General features: G+C 33.7%; 1 protein-coding gene across 1 annotated transcript in view; it reads left to right on the top strand.

Annotated features, from left to right (window-relative positions):
* The window catches only part of LOC145254765 (endoplasmic reticulum resident protein 44-like), a 121440-nt gene extending 105886 nt beyond the window's left edge, over window positions 1-15554 (top strand). Inside the window, exons 8-13 of the mRNA XM_080113529.1 lie at window positions 196-253; window positions 991-1107; window positions 5522-5633; window positions 8896-9043; window positions 12857-12962; window positions 15213-15554. Coding sequence (XP_079969655.1) covers window positions 196-253; window positions 991-1107; window positions 5522-5633; window positions 8896-9043; window positions 12857-12962; window positions 15213-15338 — 667 coding nt within the window. The 3' untranslated portion in view covers window positions 15339-15554. The remainder of the gene's footprint in view (window positions 1-195; window positions 254-990; window positions 1108-5521; window positions 5634-8895; window positions 9044-12856; window positions 12963-15212) is intronic.
* The last annotated feature ends 4255 nt before the right edge of the window (window positions 15555-19809 follow it).

The following is a 19809-nucleotide window of genomic DNA, read 5'->3' as shown; positions in this document are numbered from 1 at the left end:
AATATATTTAATAAAACATTTATCTATTTGCTGTTATATCGTCAATTTTGAATTTATGCCTAAAACATTTGTATGAAATTTCTTAAAAAATTGGCCCAGTTGTTTTGGAGTCCATAGGGAACACAGTTCCTTTTATCTAATATCCATAGACAGATTCTGAAATAAACCAACTTTTCCATGTATTTATCTTTTCAGTGCCGCAGCTGAACCAGAAAGGACAAGTGGGGACACCATTGCATTCCGACCTCCAAATGTAAGCAGCTTTACATTCTTGCAGTCTTTCTTTTTTTTTCTTTTTTTTTTTTTTCTTTTTTTTTTTTTCTTTTTTTTTTTTTCTTTTTTTTTTTTCTTTTTTTTTTTTCTTTTTTTTTTTTTTTCTTTTTTTTTTTTTCTTTTTTTTTTTTTTTCTTTTTTTTTTTTTTTCTTTTTTTTTTTTCTTTTTTTTTTCTTTTTTTTTTTCTTTTTTTTTTTTTCTTTTTTTTTTTTCTTTGAGCCAAGGAAAAAATGGACTTAGAGTGCAGTTTTATTACCTGTTTGAATTATACTTTGTTTTCTGATTTCTAATAAATAAAATTATTTGTCAGAATTTTATTTTTTTAAAGTTTCGTTTTAAGACTTAATGACTAAATTTAAATTTGAAGCTTTCAAACATTTTATACATATTTCAATTTAAAATTCAAATTTAATTAACACTTCTAACAAGGAAAATACTACCCTGAATTTCAAATTGTGTTGTCAAACGCATTCTTCCGGCATTTCAAAACAACACTGCACATAACAGCACGTGGACTCTGCAGTAACTTTTTTTTTTTTTTTTTTTTTTTTCAACTTGATGCCCCAAAAAAAAAGAAACTTCTGACATAGGAGTATAACTCTGAAATATGAATTTTAAACAAGTAAAAAATTTTTTTTTTTTTTTTTTTTTTTCTTTTTGGCTTTCAAATGTATTTTATACGTATTTCAATTTAAATGTAAATTTTAAATTTATAGACGAGACGTCAAGAAAAAGTTTTCACTGGCGCCCTAACAAATTATGATCATCTTCATCAATGGATTTTTGACAAATGTGTGCCTCTTGTCCGGGAAATAACTTTTGAAAATGCGGAAGTAAGTATATTTTTCTGTTCTTAGCAATAATCAGTCTTTGAATTAAAAATTGATATATTGGATATTCACTCATGTGACTGTCTTCGTAATTTTGTTGGGCAGAATTTTGATGTCATGAATCTCATAATTATCTTATCTTTAGAGTGCATGGCTGGAGATGAATCTGACCAATATGGAAAGTATGTAATCGGGTGTCATTCATTTCTGCAAACCTTCATTACCAGCCAAGTTGTGAATTACATAAATTCCTAGGTGCTTATCTGGGAAAGGAAGTTCCTTTTTAATTGTCCGTACATCCTTATAAAACAGGGACAGGAGGTCTGTACAGAAATGTCCAACTTTCAATCCAGAAATGGGGACTTCCACTTAAATCAATAAAGCCTCTCACCCCCACCCCCCTTTTTTTTTATCGGATTATTCGGACGACCTTTTCTCCTCTTGAGTGTTATTTTCAACTTTCGGCTGATGTAACCTTATACCATCAAGTGTATCTTGTCAAACTCTAAAAATCTTTCTAACTTGAGAATTTGAACAGAATTTCAAACTGAACTCCAGAGTAGCTTTTTTTTTTTTTTTTTTTTTTTTACTCTGAGTGATTATGATGGTCTACCCCTTTTTCTAGCAATGGATGGACAGGGTTAGCAAATTGCAATAATTTGTAAGTAATCAAGTTTTAAGAAAAACAATTTATAACTTTTACGAACGAGGGGGGGGGGGCTAAAATGTAGGTTTTTGTTTATTTATATCGCCTATTTATCTTTTTGATTGACTTGTGTTCACACTTTTGATAGTTTTTTTTAATCTTTATTTTATTTCAGCAGAAATTTGTACTAAAACACTTTTTTCCTTAAGCAATGAAACTCTGAAATTCGGTTTAAAATAGGTCTCTATACATCCAGATATTAACATAAAACTTTATCTGGCCGTGTGAAAAATCAATATTGGCTTGAATGTATACATGTGTTGCTTAGAATGTTAAAAATCATTTGAAATTGAAATCTGTCGACCAGTAACAGCTTGGTGTCAACACAACTTTCTTCTAGGCTTGCTACAAACAAAACAATGGTTAGTGTTATAGTTGATGTTACAGTTGAATCTGCTAAAGTGCAACAATTGTGTTCAACTTGTTGATAAAAAAGGACTAGAAGACCCTCCACACACACACACTTCTAAGGTGAGCACTCGGCGTTAGCAGCCTTGTGCCAGATAGGTTGATGCAGGTATGAGAGAAACTAGAGTTGATTGGTCTTTAAGGGGAATGCAAATTGTTCTTGGTGAAAAGATTTGAGAGATTGGACCTGAAAAATTGAGAAAAAAGGAAAATATATTTACATGTTATAACAGATTGAAAAATTAAATAACGTTCTCGTTTCAGCTTATGAAACCCAAATGTTGAGTTTTTTAACATTGAATTTACATGCCTATTTCATACAACAGAGCAACAATTCAACCTTTGTATCCCTATTTAGTCATATGTATGTGCGTATATACTAGCAAGGAGACCCAGTATTGTTCGGAGGTGAATGAGAATTAACAATTGTTCCACACTCCTATGCTTTTATTGCCATCAAAATCGGTGAAATCACCTACTTTTAATCAAATCAATCAATTTAGTTAGCCCCCCCCCCCCAACTCCACCAGTGTACTGGGAGAAAACTTCACACAGTGACTTAGTTCACAATACATTTTAGTCACATTGCATTGTACGGAACCTCCTGTTGATTTTTTAAAAATTGTTTTTATATAATAGTTTGAATTAAAGTTTAAAATGTGCAAGTCAAGTATCGTGGTTCAATTGTGGTCTAAACAGAAACATCCATTTTGAATGCACCCCTGTCTTATAAAAGAACCTACTGCAGTTTATAGGCTAGCTCTTACTGCTTGTGTGATGATAAAACTTATCAAATGCACTTGTGGTGTTGGGGTGTATAAAAGTGTTAACTTCGGTCAAAATCGGATTTTCTTTAATCGGATGTTTTCGATTATCGATTTTTTTTGATACTTATCAGATGCATTCAGATACAAAACGTGAGTAAGAATACTTCCAGATACATCAGGTACCTTTGTGTGAAATTGAAAATATCAGCCCAGCCGTTTCGTTGTCTATAGGGAACACTCTTGCATACATGCACACAAAGTTCCTTTTATATAATAGATAGATATCTCCGTAGTGAACATTCCGAATCTAAATGTTTTTTTTTTTTTACTTAATGTTTTATTGTCTTCCATGTGCCATGTTGAATAGTGGCAAAAACATCCAACTCCTCATCAAAGGCAGTTTATGTTCCTCAGAAAAAGATTTTTTTTTCTCCCCATTGGATTAAAGAGAATGAAAGTTGTTACTTTTAGACCTTCCTAAAAGTCATAAGATTCGTAAAAATTATTTTGGTTTTCCCTCTAGAACAGTCCCATTATATTTTTAATAAGCTTTTGTTATGAATCTTATGACTTGAGAATTTCCATTTCTCTGCAACAACTTTTATCCTCTTTAATAAAAAAAAAAAAACAAAAAAAACAACTAACTTTTTAAAAAAAATTTACCTGAGAAAAGTATAAACTCTCAAAGTTGTTTTCGCTTTTCAACGAAATGCGTGCAAGTCACAATAAAATATAAAAATAAATATACATTTGAATTTGGAATGTTCACTTCTGATATCATTCAAATAGTGTAGTGTTTGAATATATGGTTAAGTGGCAGTTTTAGTCATTTAGAACTGCTTTAAAACTTCACCGGTCACTCACTTTTTGACAAAATTTCAAACAATTATTACAGCTTTATAGATCACCTTCTCAGCTATATTGTGAAAAAAATTCAATTTTCGTTCAGTAAAAAAAAATTTATGATGTATTTACTGGTATTCAAAATCGTAAAAAACATAAGAACTCGTTTCTAAGCAACCACGTTGCTTTAGCAACTACTGTTGCTACCAATTCACTGCTCTCACGAAAAAAGTAACAAGTGAAACAGAATGAAAGGGAAATAATCATGGATTTTATTGAAAGCAGTACGTGTATGTTTATGGGGGCAAAAGATAAGAAAAACTGAACAAAGAACAAGTCAATTTATTAGAAGCCTAGAAAAATCATGGATTACGATAGAAAAATGTGAGCATTAGTAATATGGTTAAGTTTAAACATGGAAAAGCAAAGGACTAGTTAAAACTGGAAAAGAAAAGATTTTCCAGTAAAAAATATAAATATATAACTCATTAAGAATTTTGTAAATTCAATTTATAACATATAATCAATTCTTAATGCTACAATATTTTAAGTTATAAATTTATATTTTTTACTAGAATATCTTGTCCTTTGCTTTTTCAGTTTTAACAACTAGTCCTTTACTTTTCCATGTTTAAGCTTAACCATATTACTTTTCATGCTTGTACTTTTCTATTGTTATATATATATATATATATATACACACACACACACACACGTTTTATACTCCTTCCGTACTCATCAGTATGGATTTAACTGTATCGTCGGATGATTCAAACTTCAGATCTAAGTATTATAAACTCTGACTTACCGTTAAAACTGAAGATCATTCTTTGAAATGCATAAGAAATGTCTTGTTCTAAACAGAAAGAAGATGTAGTGGTGTGACAAAAGGTTTTCTGTGCGGTGAATGACATCACAAAAGTGGATGGTGTAATAAAAGGGAAACTGTTAAGAGTAGCAGTGGGAGGAGGTGAATCTTCATATTTGAGTGAGCATCTGTTTTACATGCTGTCGTCAGGTGTTGGACAGTTTTTAGAAATTGACTTCCAATCTGTTTTATCCCTGGTTAGATTTTGATTTGTTATGGGGATCACTTGAGACAAAGCAGGAACATGTAAGGAACTAACAAGAACGAAACCTGATTCTCGCAAAGACAGATGCTTATTGGCCTGGATCTTGAAGACCAATACTATGGGTACAAGAAAGAGTCCAAAGAAAGTTTCACAAATCTGCAATTCTTGAGGGTGGGAGAATCTACTGGAATAGGATGCTGTATTACAGTTATTAAATCGGTGAATTGAAGAAGACCATTAGATCAAACCGTCAAATGAACTGAAAGAACAGAAGCAGGGAAAAGGTCAAACAATTCTGAAGAACACGTGACATATTTATAGTAAAGATTATCAACATCACATTTGTGAGAGGGGAGGTGGATAGCAAATTTAAATGCAACAAATTTCTCAGCTCAAATATGACAACAGCAATCCACACAGATAAAGAATAGTCTCTGGTATGAGTGTTTGGAGCAATAGAGAACCACCTTTATGAGAAGCAGAAAAAACAATGGATCTCGTATATAAACTCTAAGAAAGATTTGAGGAGAAAGATGTTTCAATCTGTTTCTCAAGAACAGCCTTTCATGAAATTGAAAGATACGTTTTTTTTTCTTTTTTTTTTGTGTTTTCTTTTGTAGGAACTTACGGAAGAAGGTTTGCCTTTCCTCATTCTCTTCCATAATCCGGATGATCATGAAATTGTAGAAAAATTCACGGCAGAAGTCGCAAAACAATTATTAGGAGAGAAAAGTGAGTATCCCCCCCCCCTTTATTTATTTACTTTTTTTATTTTGCAAAAATTTGAATAGAAAACGTTTTTAATATGGATCTCATCTCTGTACGCAAAGTATAAACGTGGCCGGTGTAGTGTTCGTACATTTTCACATTACAATCACTAAGAAATTAAAGTTTTTTTTTTGCAGGTGGTTGAAAGGGTTGATGGTACCAATCGACCGTACAACTAACAATGTAGACACAAAGCAAAGAGGTAACAGCAGTGTCAAAAAGATGACACAGATGATCGGTTAAAAACAATAAGATGTTTTATTTACCAAGAAATTTAAGAAAAAGTAACTTTGTATGGCAATGGGGATTGTATATTAGTATCAGTCGATGGAATCATAACTAGTGGCTGGACATCGGTGAGAACTTTTTGCTTTTTTACCCCACACAAGGCACCATGCCATTTTGATGTAGTCGGCTACTGTTTGGTAGTTGAACTGGAAGATGTCTGTCCACATTGCACTTGAACTTCTGTATGCCAGTACACTTGGGGAAGCAGGGACCTGGAAGGGAATTCTAAAATTTAGCAAATTGAAGGAAGAAACTATTTGAGTAGTTTTCTGGAATCTAGGGATCTCTACAGTGTAGGGGTGGGATTTTGCCGCTTGTTGGGTTAGTCAGGGATATTTATGTTGACAGTGTACAATGGCTTGAAGTTTGTTGGTGCATTTTCATTAAAATACTTGTAAAATAGGTATAGGGATACATTTCGTTAAGGCAGGTTGGAGTTTGGTTGACAGTGTGCGACCAATTAGGTTGATCACTTTTTTGAATCCTGAGAGACTAGTAGCAGATGCACTAGCCCAAATGTGACAACAATACTCCATTCATGGGCGAATGGTGGTCTTTAGAGTTACAGGATATTCTGTCATAAGTAACTTTGTAACATGCTAGAGAGCCCACCTTCCTCGCAGCAGTCTTGGCAATGCCCTCGACGTATTTCTTGTGAATGTTAAGCTGAGAAGTTTGAAAAGCTTTAGGTAGAGTATCATTAGCTGTGGTTATCGGTGGTTGAGAAGATAGTTATTAAAGGAAAAAAGTATTATCTTGGCAGCATTGAACGTTACCATCCATTCATGTCCCCATTCCACTATAGACGAGAGGTCTTCCTCTAAGGTTTGTTTGGATATTTGTTCATGTGTTTTCCTCTCATGTCTGTTATATAGCAAATATACCTATCTGGGAGACCATTTTATCAGGGAGGTTATTTATGAGTAAGAATAATAATAAAGGTCCAAGGATCAATCTCCCTCTCCCTTGGCACACTTGCATTTGTCATGGTTTCTTGTACAATCCTCGAGGTAATCTGGATTTTTCTCTTCAAGATTTGATTATGTTAAGTCTTTGTCCAGTATTGCCATATTTAATTTTCTTTTGGCCAATTCTTTTTTGTTTATTTATGTTTTGGGTATCGGATGTTAATCCATTTAGTAACACTTGGTCAGTAAAGGCCTTGTATTTGAGAGCAAATTTTGTCAAAGAATTTAAAAAAAATAAAGTTATCAAGAAATTTAGATGGGGAAAATTAAAGTACAAAAGTAAGCAATAACTTTACAAGAACGGCCCAGACCACTCAAGTGAAGCATAAGTGGCACAACCGTTTGCTCAGTTTGTGAGAAAAAAATTGGAAATGAGGAGACAGCGTTCATTGTCCTACTCAGGAATTAAGACCAAGCACAGTCTCAGATATTGTACTTTGTCTGGCTAATAGACAAAGGAGTATGGAAGTCAGGTGATGGGCAGAACCTAGTTACTCCTTAAGCAATTGAGGTTTGCAAACTGGAAAACTTCTTTGAATCATTAGCTCTAGGAAGGTTGACAAAGACTGAGACAGCCTCCTTCAATGTTTCAGTGCAGCAAAATGGAGACAAAAGCACAGGTTTTATATCATAGTGTTTGGACATCGGTGGGCACTGGGAACTTGTGGCTGGACGTCGGTGGGCACTGGTAGCTGGAACCACTGGGGTTACAACCCTAGTGGTTTCGCTACCAGTCCAGCCACAAAGCTGGAGCCACTGGAAACTGGAGTCGCTGGCTATAAATAGGAGTGTTAGAAGGCAGCAAGTGGCAAAGAATTGTGTATCGCAGGCAGGTAGTTTGTGGTAGTTAGTCCTAAAAGGACTTTGAACTACTGTTGCTGTCTTTGACTGCTGGGCTCAGTCATGTCGGTCATGATTTGGGAGGCTCTATGCTCTCTAACCGTTTTGGGAAATTTTTACTGAGAAAGCGTATGCTTTATGAAAGGATGTTGATGGTACAAAAATGGTGCTGCTAAACAAGCAAATGGCCATAATTCCCAACCATGTTTTTAGTTGAGTGTTTTTGGTGTTGATTGAAGGTGTTTATATTGATTTTGGTTCAAAATTAAGTCTGTTGCGAAATGTTCAAGTTTTTAATTTATTTTATTTTTATTTTTGTTTTTTGTGATCAAAACAAATGGAAGCCATTAGCTTGCTTGTCATATGTCAGTCATGGCCAACAATCTTGTTTACAAAGAAAAATGGGAGTGGTGAGATGAGACCATGACAAGTTCATAATTTTATCTTCTGCAGATTCGTAGTCAAAAATTATTACTCCATGTTTGACTTAAAAAAAAAATTAAGATTTTAAACTTTTGAACAAAAGTTTTTTTTTTTTTTTTTTTTTTTTTTTTTAAAGGTAGTCATTTTGATTGTTGTATTATGATCTCTAATTGCTGGGCAGTTTAATTTTAGGATCTCTCTTCTGCAATTCATGACTTGAGCTTAATGTTGAGCATGTCTTCGTCATCAAATTATAGAAAATTGTCAGTTCTATTCAGGCGTAACATGGGATGTGTTGTCAAAAAGCATAAAATCATTACAAATTTTTTAAACTTAACAATGTGGATACTCCTTTTTTTGGGGGGGGGGTACTCTTATTTTCATGATTGAAGTTGTATTTTATTTGCAGATATTAAAGATTTATAAATGAAAAGATAAAAACGAGGCAATGCCAAAAATCTTTTTTATTTTGCATCTTGGAAGATGCAGATGTTACTTAACAGATGTGGTTGTCTTCATCTGTTATCTCGTACTTTCTATGCCATGCTCCTCTTAATGGTTTGAGATAGCCAAAGTTTCTCCCAACTGAAGCCTTTGAGTCTTCATCAATGTTATAAATGCCCTGGAATGCACCACTTTTTTTTTTTTTTTTTTTTTTTGTGAACAAAACTAAAAATTGAAGACTCAAAAATTTCTTTCCTTTTCAGATAATGTAAATTTCTTAACAGCTGATGGATTGAAGTTCACTCATCCTTTGCATCATTTGGGAAAGACGACAAATGATTTGCCTGTTTTGGCCATCGACAGTTTTCGACACATGTACCTTTTCCCACATGCAGTTCGAGAAAATCTAGAGTAAGTTACACCTTCCAGTTCCTTTTTTACTTTTTCTTCTTGACTTCTTTTTTATTTTTCTCTTACAACCTCCTTCCCAGTTCTCTCTGCGGTCTCCTGCTATTCTGGTTGCACTTGCTCACAGCACTGCATTCATATTTGCCCGTTATCAACAGCGGAGTTACTGTCTTTAAGAGCATAGCTGAGAAAATTGACCATATACTGTCTGCTCATCTTTCGGATTACGTTCATGTCTGTGGATACTTAAATGTGGAATGTTTAGCCCACTCAAACAAGATACGAGGGGAGGTTCTGTCACGATTTCTCCATTGCTTATGACCTAACCTCAGATTGTTCACGAACCCATCCGTGTGCCTGACACTGATGGTTAGTATGCAAGTCCTCTAGACCTTTTTCTCACAACTTGCCCTGAGCTATGTTCATCTTCCGTTCTGTTTCCACTGAAATCTTCCAATCACTGTTGTCTCGGTTGAGATAAAAAAAAATGTAATAAGTCCTCAGCTGTACCTCTCCAATGTACAGTATATCGATACTCTATGGCTGATTGGGATAGCTTCCATACATTTATATTGGATATACCTCTGCGTTCCATGTTTAAAAAGAACATGTCCTTTATAGTATCGGGCCTGACAGATTGGTTGTCTGTATTGACCGCTTCATACCCTCAAAAAAAATTCCAGCCAAAACCTAACAGCCAGCCGTGGTTCTCTATAGAATGTGTTGCTGCTATTGCACACAAAAATCACGTTTTCCATTGCTTACAACGAAATAGATGTACTGAGAGTAAAGCCATGTTCAGGATTGCCAGCAACCATTATAAAAGAGTAATAAAGAATGCAAGAGATTTGTATGCTTAGTCAAGTCCAAAATAGCTGAGCAGTGGCTTGGTTCCCACCAGTTTTGTTTGGCGAATAACAAACGGTCCCGAACAGAAGCGCGTGTTCTATCGCAACCATTATCAATGTTTGATACTAACGAGATTACTTCAGGTCCAAAACCAAACACTTAGCTGAGAACTTTGCAGCTAATTCTATCCTATGCAATAAGGGCTGCTACCCCTCCCCCAGTATATTTCCTCCTTTGTCTGAAAGCATGCTATGCGACATACATGCTGTGCGTGATGTTGCTAATAAAAAAACCTTGATTCCAGCAGAGCAACTGGCCCTGATGGCATCCCTATTATAGTGCTGAAAAGGCACCAGAATTAGCTCCCATACTTAGAAAGCTGTTTAAGCGTTGTCTTAAGGAGAAACGTTTCCCAACATCCTTGAAAACCTCGTCAGTATGGCCTGTATTTAAAAATAAAGGTAATCTGGCATCTCCCTTTCAGTACAGGCCCTGTTGGTGGGGCATTAGAATACGCCGACTGCCCCCCCCCCCCCTGCTGAGGGTAGAAGTCCCTCAATGGGGGTCCTGGATATGACCTTAAACTATATCCAGTGGTGAGGCCCCAGCTTGTGGGCTTTGGGGAGTGTGGAGCCACCCTTTAATTACCATTGCTCCCAGGTCCACTCTGACCCAGAGTGGTAGTACCTGTTAGGGTCCCAACTATGGGTTAAATAGAAACCGACGTGAAAACAGCAAATATATTCTATTAAAAAAAATTTTCTTCAAATTCTTTGGATTCGGCATTAAATAACTTGAAAAGGGTTGATATGCCGTAAAACAAAAACAACCAACCAACCAACCCTCTCAGTACAGACCAATCAGTCTCCTGTGCATCATGAGCAAGTTGCTGGAATCACTGTGAGAGAAGTCCATCATCTCATCAAAAATAACCTGCTCAGTGACCTGCAATATGGTTTCCATTCTGCTAGATTTACAGCAGGTGTGCTAATTATTATATCTTATAGCATTAGCGAATCTCTTGACGGAGACTTAATTTCTAGGACGATTGCTCTTAACATCTCAAAGGCCTTCGATAAGGTTTGGCATAAAGGTCTAGTCCACAAGATCTCCAGCTACGGTATAGCTGGAAATGTCTTAATTATTAAATCATTTCTCTTGGATAGATTTATAAGAGTAGTGGTTGATGGGCAGAAACAGAAGCTCAGTTTTAATGCTGGAGTCCCCCCGGGGTCCATCCTGCGCTCAACTCTTATTGATTTATATCACTGATCTCCCAAATCACATCCTTTCATCATTTGTAGACATTTACACTGACAACACTACCATCTATGGCAACACTTCAAAGGCTGTAAATGACTATGATCTCTCTGATTCTCTCTCCTCTGATCTTCATGTGGTGCAATGGGGAAAGGGGTGGTTGGTTGATTTTAATGCGTCTAAAACTAAGCTTCTCTTTTTCCATCATCAACGCTCTGGCATCAATTGAAATGAATGGTTCTCGTCTTGGAAGCTCCAGGTTTTGACAAGCTTCTTGGTCTGACTTTTACTCCTGATCTGAAATGGAACATGTACATCAAATCCGTTGTCAAGGTTGCTGGAAAAATGGTGGGATCGTTCTGCTGATGCAATTCTCTACCTGCATAAGAGCCAAGTATGTTGCCATATCTGGACAGAAACTGCTAGAAGCACCTTATCCTGCCTTGACAGTTGAAAATAAACTTTGTCATCTAGTAGCGGATGCCTTTTTCTCTTCCCTGCAAACTCTTTCCCCACAGAATATTGTGAACCTGTCTCTGTTCTATCATTATTTTCATGGCAAGTGCTCAACTGGGCTCCAATTTATGCCCCCCCCCTCCCTGCCAAACTTTCATGAAAAACACTTGTCTAACTGAAACCGCTATCAATAATTTCCCCCACTCTGTATCTGTACCTAAACCTAAACGTAGATTCTATGAACAGTTTCCTTAAAACTGTGCACCTGTGGAATTCTCTTCTGTTTCCTGCTTTCCAGCTGATTACAATATGGTAATCTTCAAGTCCAACATAAACAAGTTCTTGATGAGCCGTCCCCTTAAATAATCAATTTACCAAATTTCCACTCGTAATGATTATTACGATATTGTCTCATTGATTACAATACACTCATTAACCTTTACCCTTGAGTGACCTTTGTATAAAAGTCTTTCACAATAATTTCGAACACAAGTTATTCCACATGTCTATATTTATTTGAATTATAATTTATTCTTTTAAATTCTATTATGATCTTTTATTCGGATGTGTATGGCAGATTTGTGAATACTTCTGATCGCAACTACCATTAAGCTGCAACAAAATTTTAACATGAACCCGTTTTAATTATGCATGTGTATTTTTATTTTTAGATAGGTCAGGAACCAGAAATGTTCTAATAACTCGAACATAAGGTTAAGTCCTATTTAGCATTTTCTTTTAATGGTCAATAAATTAGCATGAAACCAACCAATGGTCAAATCCCATTTATGAAATTGCTTCTCGTCATCTAAAGAGCCATTTAGTTAGTGATAAAAGTGCAAGGTGCTTGTTCAGAATTCTCCAATATCAAATAGCAAAATAAAGAAAAGATGTACATACCTATGATTGAACAGAAGGTCATATTCCAAAAATTGTGTCACTTGATCAAGCAGATTTATTTTTATAAAGAAAATAAAATTTTATGAGTATCTGAACAGTGACTATCTTGTACCATCTTGAAAATGATCTCAAATTTTTGTTGCAATATCTACAAATTCTCATTGATCGCTTCAATAAAACTATTTGATCAATTTAAATAACTTTTGGATTTTTTTTTTTTTTTTTTTTTTTTAATCAAAGGGAATTCTGGACAAGAACCAAATGTTATTTTACTAAAAATTGAAACTCCCTGCATTTAATTTTTTTTTTTTTTTTTTTTTTTTTTTTTCCCCTTCTCATTTGGAAAAATAGGAAAAGTGGTTTATTAAAACAGTTTATTGATGATTTGCACTCTGGCAAACTGCATCGTGAATTTCATCATGGACCAGATCCGACAGAAGCACCAAAGGCAACAGATGTAAGTAGTCGCATGGTTAAAATACATTTTCTATCCTCTTCTTCCTCCTCCTCCTAACTTCATTGTTTCAAACACTGCTCACAAGTGTTTTTTCAATGTGTTTACATGTTCAGGTTAGATCCTATAGTTAAGCAACATTGAGCCTGGCCAATCCTAGATGAGTTCAATTTGTGCGAGAATGCTGACACCTCCCTCCAAATAAAAACAAAACTTGACTAACCCAAAAGCAGCAAAATCCCACCTCTGCACTATTGAGGTCTCTAGATTTTAGAAAACCTATTCTAATACTTTTTTATCAGGCTGCTAGATTTTAGAATTCGTTCAGTTTCCTGCTTCCCTGACTGTACTAACCTGTAGAAGTTTAATTGTACTGTGAATAGATCTCTTGCTGCTCCTCACACACCTGTTAAACATGATCCTAAATAGCATCCCCTTATGTTCCAAAGGCAATATACCTTGTTTAAGGTGAAAAGGAATTTAAAAAAAGTTTAGCTCTTTAGCAATTACTGTACCGAAGCAGCACTCTCCTGTAGGTGGGTTGAATCCGCTTCATCTAAAGAGGGAATTTTCATGAGAATATCAAGTTCACAAACAATCCCTAGTTACTTATATAGTTCGATCAAGGGAGATATTTTGCAATTTTTGCAATGTGTCGGTCCTCCTACATGCTGCACCAAATATTACCAAAATGATCATCCATCTGGTACATACCAGGCTCAATATTGCTTAACTTTGGTGATCAAATGAGAACCGGTGTGTTAGCATATGTTGTATATTGCAATTACTTGAGTATAACCTAAAACTACCCATGTTATAAGCAAAAAAGAACAATTGACTTTCTGTTCTCTAGCATGTAGTGAAGCTCTAAAAAAAAAAAAACAAAAAAAAACAAAGTTATAATAACATTGAAATATAATCACAATTGGATTTCATATTAAACGTAACAGTTTCTGTAGGTAAAACAATTACTACTGTGTACCAAGGAAAGAGTTTTTCAGGTATGTGTATGAAGTGTGATGTTGGAAGTAAAACTTTACCAGTGAGAGTTAAGGACATGTGTTGCATTGAAATAATGAGTGAATTATATGATGGATGCGTAATGTAAGCCTAAAAGACGGGCTTAGTTTAAATTGAATTCCTGCTAAAACGTGCATTGAGACTGTTGGTGACTATGTAGAAAATAAATTTTGGAGCAAAAATGGTTGCTTCTTTTAATGATACCACTCGTCTTTATAGCTCAACTTTTGAGTTACAAACAAAAAAAAAATTGGCTTTGTTCCTGAAATGACCCTCGTATATGCAGAACAGGACTTTTTGATGACTAATTTGAGCCGGTTGCTAAATGTGAATGAGATGTAGTTGCGTGAAAATTCTTGTTTGCAGTCTCTGCTTTTCAAGGCTATTTACATAATGAAATTTTGTAACCAATGAAATCTTGCATGTTTCTTAATCTTTGAGATGGAGATTGGTTATTTCTATTATCTGGATTCTTCAGACTACTGTTTTCATCTTGAGTGTTATTTTCGCAATGTTTTGGTCGATGTAAACTCTGACCTTTTTTAGTTGTGCGTCTTGAACTCCTGAACTTTACTCTGGAATCTGATTTGTCTGCAAGGACACATGGTGCAATACTTAGAATACTTGAAAAAATCCATTGTAAAAGTGACCTTCTCCTGAAGGTTGAAGGTTCAATTCTCAGTGTGGGCGACCGAATAATACAATTGCAAATTAAGACTTCTATCCAATCATAGTTGATGGAATAAGAGCATGAAGTAAATAAAAGGTTTTGTTTGAAATTCTGTCCAAATTCCCAAGTTCGACAGAAACATTTCGGAGTTTGACTAGATACACTTGAAGGTGTACGTGAAAATGACAGTAAAGATGAGAAGAGTAGTTTGATGAATCCAGATAATACAAAATCTTACAGCGTATGAAGTTGAAAAGTTTGTGGTTGAAATTCTAGTGACTAGTTTTTGAGTTATCAACATTTTCAAAGTGTAATATAGAGAATACTTTCGACGATATGGAGAAGTAAGGATCAGATAAGACCTTGAATTCTCATGATTTTTGTTCTCATCCGACAAATGTGATAAGTTTTTAAAAGAAATGCATTTTTCACATTTTTATTTTCTAAAAAATATTTAGTAACCAATCATTTTGTCATTTTGGATTTTTATACAAACTAAACTATATGAATAAATTTTTATTTATTTTTTAATCACAAAATGTAAACGTTTGTTTTCATTGCAGCCCGGTCCAAGTCATGCTAACATTCCAGGAGACAGTGACAGAGGGCCAACAAGTCCACCAGAATCAACATTTAAAAAGTTAAAACCATCCAGGAATCGTTACACAATTGTGAGAGACGAACTATGAACATGACATTTATTGTGAGGGGGTGGGGAGTAATAATTCTAAGAAAAGAAAAAAAAATTGAAAAACAAAAAAAACAAATCCTTACACCATTTCATGATGTATCATGTCCCCTTTCCTTCCATTCTTCCAAAAATTTTCCCTCTCCTCCCACTTTCAACAAAATAATTAAAAAAAATTTTTATTTTTAAAATAAATAAAAAGGAATTGATGCGGTCAGTAATTGAAGAAAAATTTTCTTTTTTGTCAAGAAAAAAATATAAATGTTATTTGTAACTGCAGATAAAAAATGCATTGGAGTAATTTATACAGAACTTTTTGTCTAGAATTCAATCTATTTAAAAATAACAAAACAAAAATATAGAAAAATCTTTCATATACATACCAGTCATGGAATGTAAATGTCATATTCCAAAAATCATAAATTAATCAAATAGATTTATTTTTAACTAAGAAAATCAAATTTTATGAGTAAGCAAAAAGAGACATTCTCGTGTCACCATATTGAAAAACAATTCAAACTTGCATTATCAGTCTTGTAATGCTATTTCACATAAATATTTAAAATTGCTTAACAATTTTCTTTATAAACAAACTATTTGATCAATTTTTATGATTTTTGGGATATGACATTTTTATGCACATTGAAGATTTTTTTTTAAATTGGGTTGAATTCTAGACAAGCATCTTTATTTTCTTACACACACACACACCTTTTTGAAAATTTTTTTTGCATTTTTTTATTTTATTTTTTTTTTTTTTATTGAATCCTCGTTTTGGGAGTTTCCCTAATACTGTTATGGCTTACCAGGATTTGAGGGATTGTTTACATATCTAATACTATAGTTATAAGTAAAATTAGCAACTAGTGTCCAATTTTATTTAACGGATCATTTAAAATAGATGGTACCTTGGCAGCAGATGACCTGCCAAACAGTTGGTATATCGTAAGACAGAACGATATGAGACTTTATAATTAGTTACAAGCCATTTTTGTTTTTCTGGAAGGAAAGTGGAAAAATTACTTTTGAAATAAGTTTTGTTTTTTTTCCCAGTTCTTTTTATGCAATGACATTAAAAATTCAGATTTTTCTTTAGATAAGAACAGAAAAAAAACTACCTTGACTTGTTTTTAACTTCAATTCAAGCCAATAATTATTTTCTCCTCAACAGTACATTTTCTAAAATTTTGAAACGTTTACTGTGTTGACCAATAGAAAAAATGTTGGTTTGTATTTAGAATTTGACCTAACGTTTTTCTGTATGTTTTTCTTTTTTATGTATGTACTCCTCATGGAATAGAGATGTCATATTCCAAAAATCACATAAATTGAAGTATTTAAAAAAAAAAAAAAAATTTCCCTTAACTACGAAAATCAAAATTTATGATTTTAGCAATACAAAAAAGTTTTAACTTAAATAAAACGAAAACTTTGATAATTGAATTGAATCCTGGCATTTGAATTTTAACACATTCTAATATAACATTGGCCCCAGCTTGCTTGCCATAAAATTTGATTTTCGTGATGAAAAACAAAAAATACTTGATCAATTTACATGATTTTTCGAATATATCTTTGTTCCATGACGGGTTTATACATCATTTTTTTGTAATTTTACTTTTTAAAACTGAATTCTAAATAAGAACCAACATGTATGTAATATTTGGTTTCAAATCTTTGAAACTGTATATGAGAAAACAATTTCTGGCTTGAATTCAAGTTTGGAGACAAAATTCAAATATTCTGGTTAATCTGTGCTTTAACTAATTAATTTCTGAAAGCACCGTGTCGTGAATCTTTTTTTTTTTTTTTTTTTTTTTTATCTCCCTTTTTCTTTTCCATCGATTATTTCCCTTTGCATTTTTCTTCCTTCAGTTGTCATTGCCCGTTGAATTCATTCATTTAATAAGTTTTTATTTTTTTAAAGTTGATTTCTTTTTTTTATTATTATTCCCCCCCCCTCCCAACATAGTTTTTCTCTCCTTTGCCTAACTGATTTGTGGATTTCTTTATCAAAGAGTCGGTCTCTCTGTGATTGACCTTAATCAATAACACGTCTCCTACACTTTCATATCTTATCTAGTTTGTGATCATTTACCCTCTAATCTCATTGGGAAAGGTATGAACATGCAACACGTACACCCCCCCCCCCCGATGTTAGAATAACAACTTTGTGTCCAATGAATAATTTCTAATTAATCGTGCTTCGGCATTAAATAATCCTTAAAGGGTTCCTATGACTAACAGCAGCCAAACCAAATCTCTAAAATTGAAGATAAAATTAGGATACATCCTCTCCTTTCCTTCCTCCCTCCCTACACCCTCTCTCTCTCTCTCTCTCTCTCTCAAATCACCCATGCCCAAAGTCCTTTGTATCTTTTTGATTTGGTATCATGACGTTTCTTTTCTTTGACATTATATAACCATGTCGAGTCGTGCAAGCTGCAGCACAATTACAGAATATATTTGGTCAGGGCAGAATCGCACACTAATATTTTATACATGCAATGTTATAAAAATATAACTATGGTAATTAAGCTACGCAGATGCTTTAGTGTTTCATCCACATAGTGAATCAAAATTGCATTTTTTCCTAACGATTCTATATGGGAATGAAACCTGGAAGTCTGTAACTTAATTGACATAGTTATATTTTTATAACTTACAACCTAGTTCTACTCAACATACTGAGCACCTTTTTTAGAGTAAATATTGAAAATCTATGCATAAAATATCTCCTTAGAATATTTAATGCGGATACATGATATATATATTTTTTTCGTTCATATAGACATTTCTGCTAAAACCATGAGATATGTTGACGTTTAACCAGGCCATTATCTTAAACAGGAATTTGACAAAAATAACCTTTCTATTCGGATATCATGTGACCAGAATAAGTGGAAAAACAAAATTATTTTTAAAAAGAAGCTTTGAGATGGAACAGTAAATTAAGTTTGAGTGGATGCTGATATTCTGGTGGCATGATGTCCTCCAATTGTAATTTTCTTTGGATTTATATTCAGTTTCCTTTTAAGATTTTGTTCCGCTAAAACGTTAGCATGCTTCAGGTTCTAGCTAAATCATGTATACACATGTCTAGCCTGAAATGTTTGCATAAAGATTCATACAAAATATTGCTCTACTTTTTGCTGAGCACTCTTATATAAAAAAATTTGTAAGATTCAAAGGATTGTTTATTCGATCTCTATGAAGAAAACTACACTTGGAATATCTATGCGTATACACAAAATACTATACATGTACACACACACATACACTTGTGTTTATATAAATAAAATTATGTTGGTGAAGGTGGAGAAGAATTCTATTAAAAAAGCTCTTGTATTTTCTTCTTTTCATATATATATATATATATATATATATAATGATCTTCCATGATTTCTTTTACTATTTTTTTTTTTCTTGTAAATAATTTAAAAAATTAAAATTTCTTATTCCGTTCACAACTAATCTCTTTTTAGACTTCACTTACTAATTTCTATTTTTTTTTTCTATTTTTTATTTTATTTTTTTTTTTTAAGAACTGTTTTCATGCAGAAGTTTCAAAACATAAAATCTTGCAGAATAAAGTCAAAAAAAAATTTCAACAATGAAAAGTAAAGGAAAAAAAAATTTTTTTTTTCAAATTATCTATGGGTGAAGAATGGTCCTAAAACAAGGGACATTCTAGTAATTTCGCATCTTTTGATTTACAGTTTGGCTGAAACATGAGAACAATAGGAATAATCCAATGTAACCTGACATTCTCCAGGTGCCTCTCATCGAACTCTGCAAGTTGTGCAGGAATTTTGAACAGAATCCTTTATTGAACACGTAACTTATTGAGGGAAAAGGGCTTCCTTCGGAGAAAGCGGTATAGCCTGTCCAAATTTTGATACCACACCAGGTATTACTCGTAATACTTGTTCATAAGTAACCACACATAGGAAATCATCTACCCTCCTGTGATAAAATCAAAATTATGAATGGAGAATAATGGTAAAGAGTAAGACTTAGCGCATGTGTTGCACAACAGTGGCTTTCTAAGTAGAATTTAATACAATGTGGATATCATTACTCTGTGTATAAAATTGTGTGTGTATTAAAATGATAAACTCTAAAATTACTGGTCACATAACTCTGAAATTAACCGGAAATAATCATACACCAAGCTAGTCAAGTGTTTTTAATTTAAAATTTTTTTTTTTTTTTGTTTTGTGTGTGTGTGTGTGTGAAAGTTTGGCAAGGAGCCATAGATTGGAGTCGGTGGAGTACTTGCCATGAAAACAATAGAGCAGAGACAAGCTCACAACGTCTCTTCTGTGGGGAAAGAGAAAAGGGCATCACTTACTAGGTTTCAAAGCTGGCTTTGAACTCTGGATCAAGTCTGGATAGGGCACGGCAAGCAGCTCCTGCTCAGATGTGACAACAATACTCCATTTTAGTGCATACCTGGCTCATATGCAGAT

Source organism: Euprymna scolopes, chromosome 30 (genome assembly GCF_053919585.1).
Source record: "Euprymna scolopes isolate OS-2025 chromosome 30, ASM5391958v1, whole genome shotgun sequence".
NCBI classification, from domain to species: Eukaryota; Metazoa; Mollusca; class Cephalopoda; order Sepiida; family Sepiolidae; genus Euprymna; species Euprymna scolopes.
Note: the sequence above shows the minus strand (reverse complement) of the source record. Positions and strands in the feature narration are given on the sequence as shown.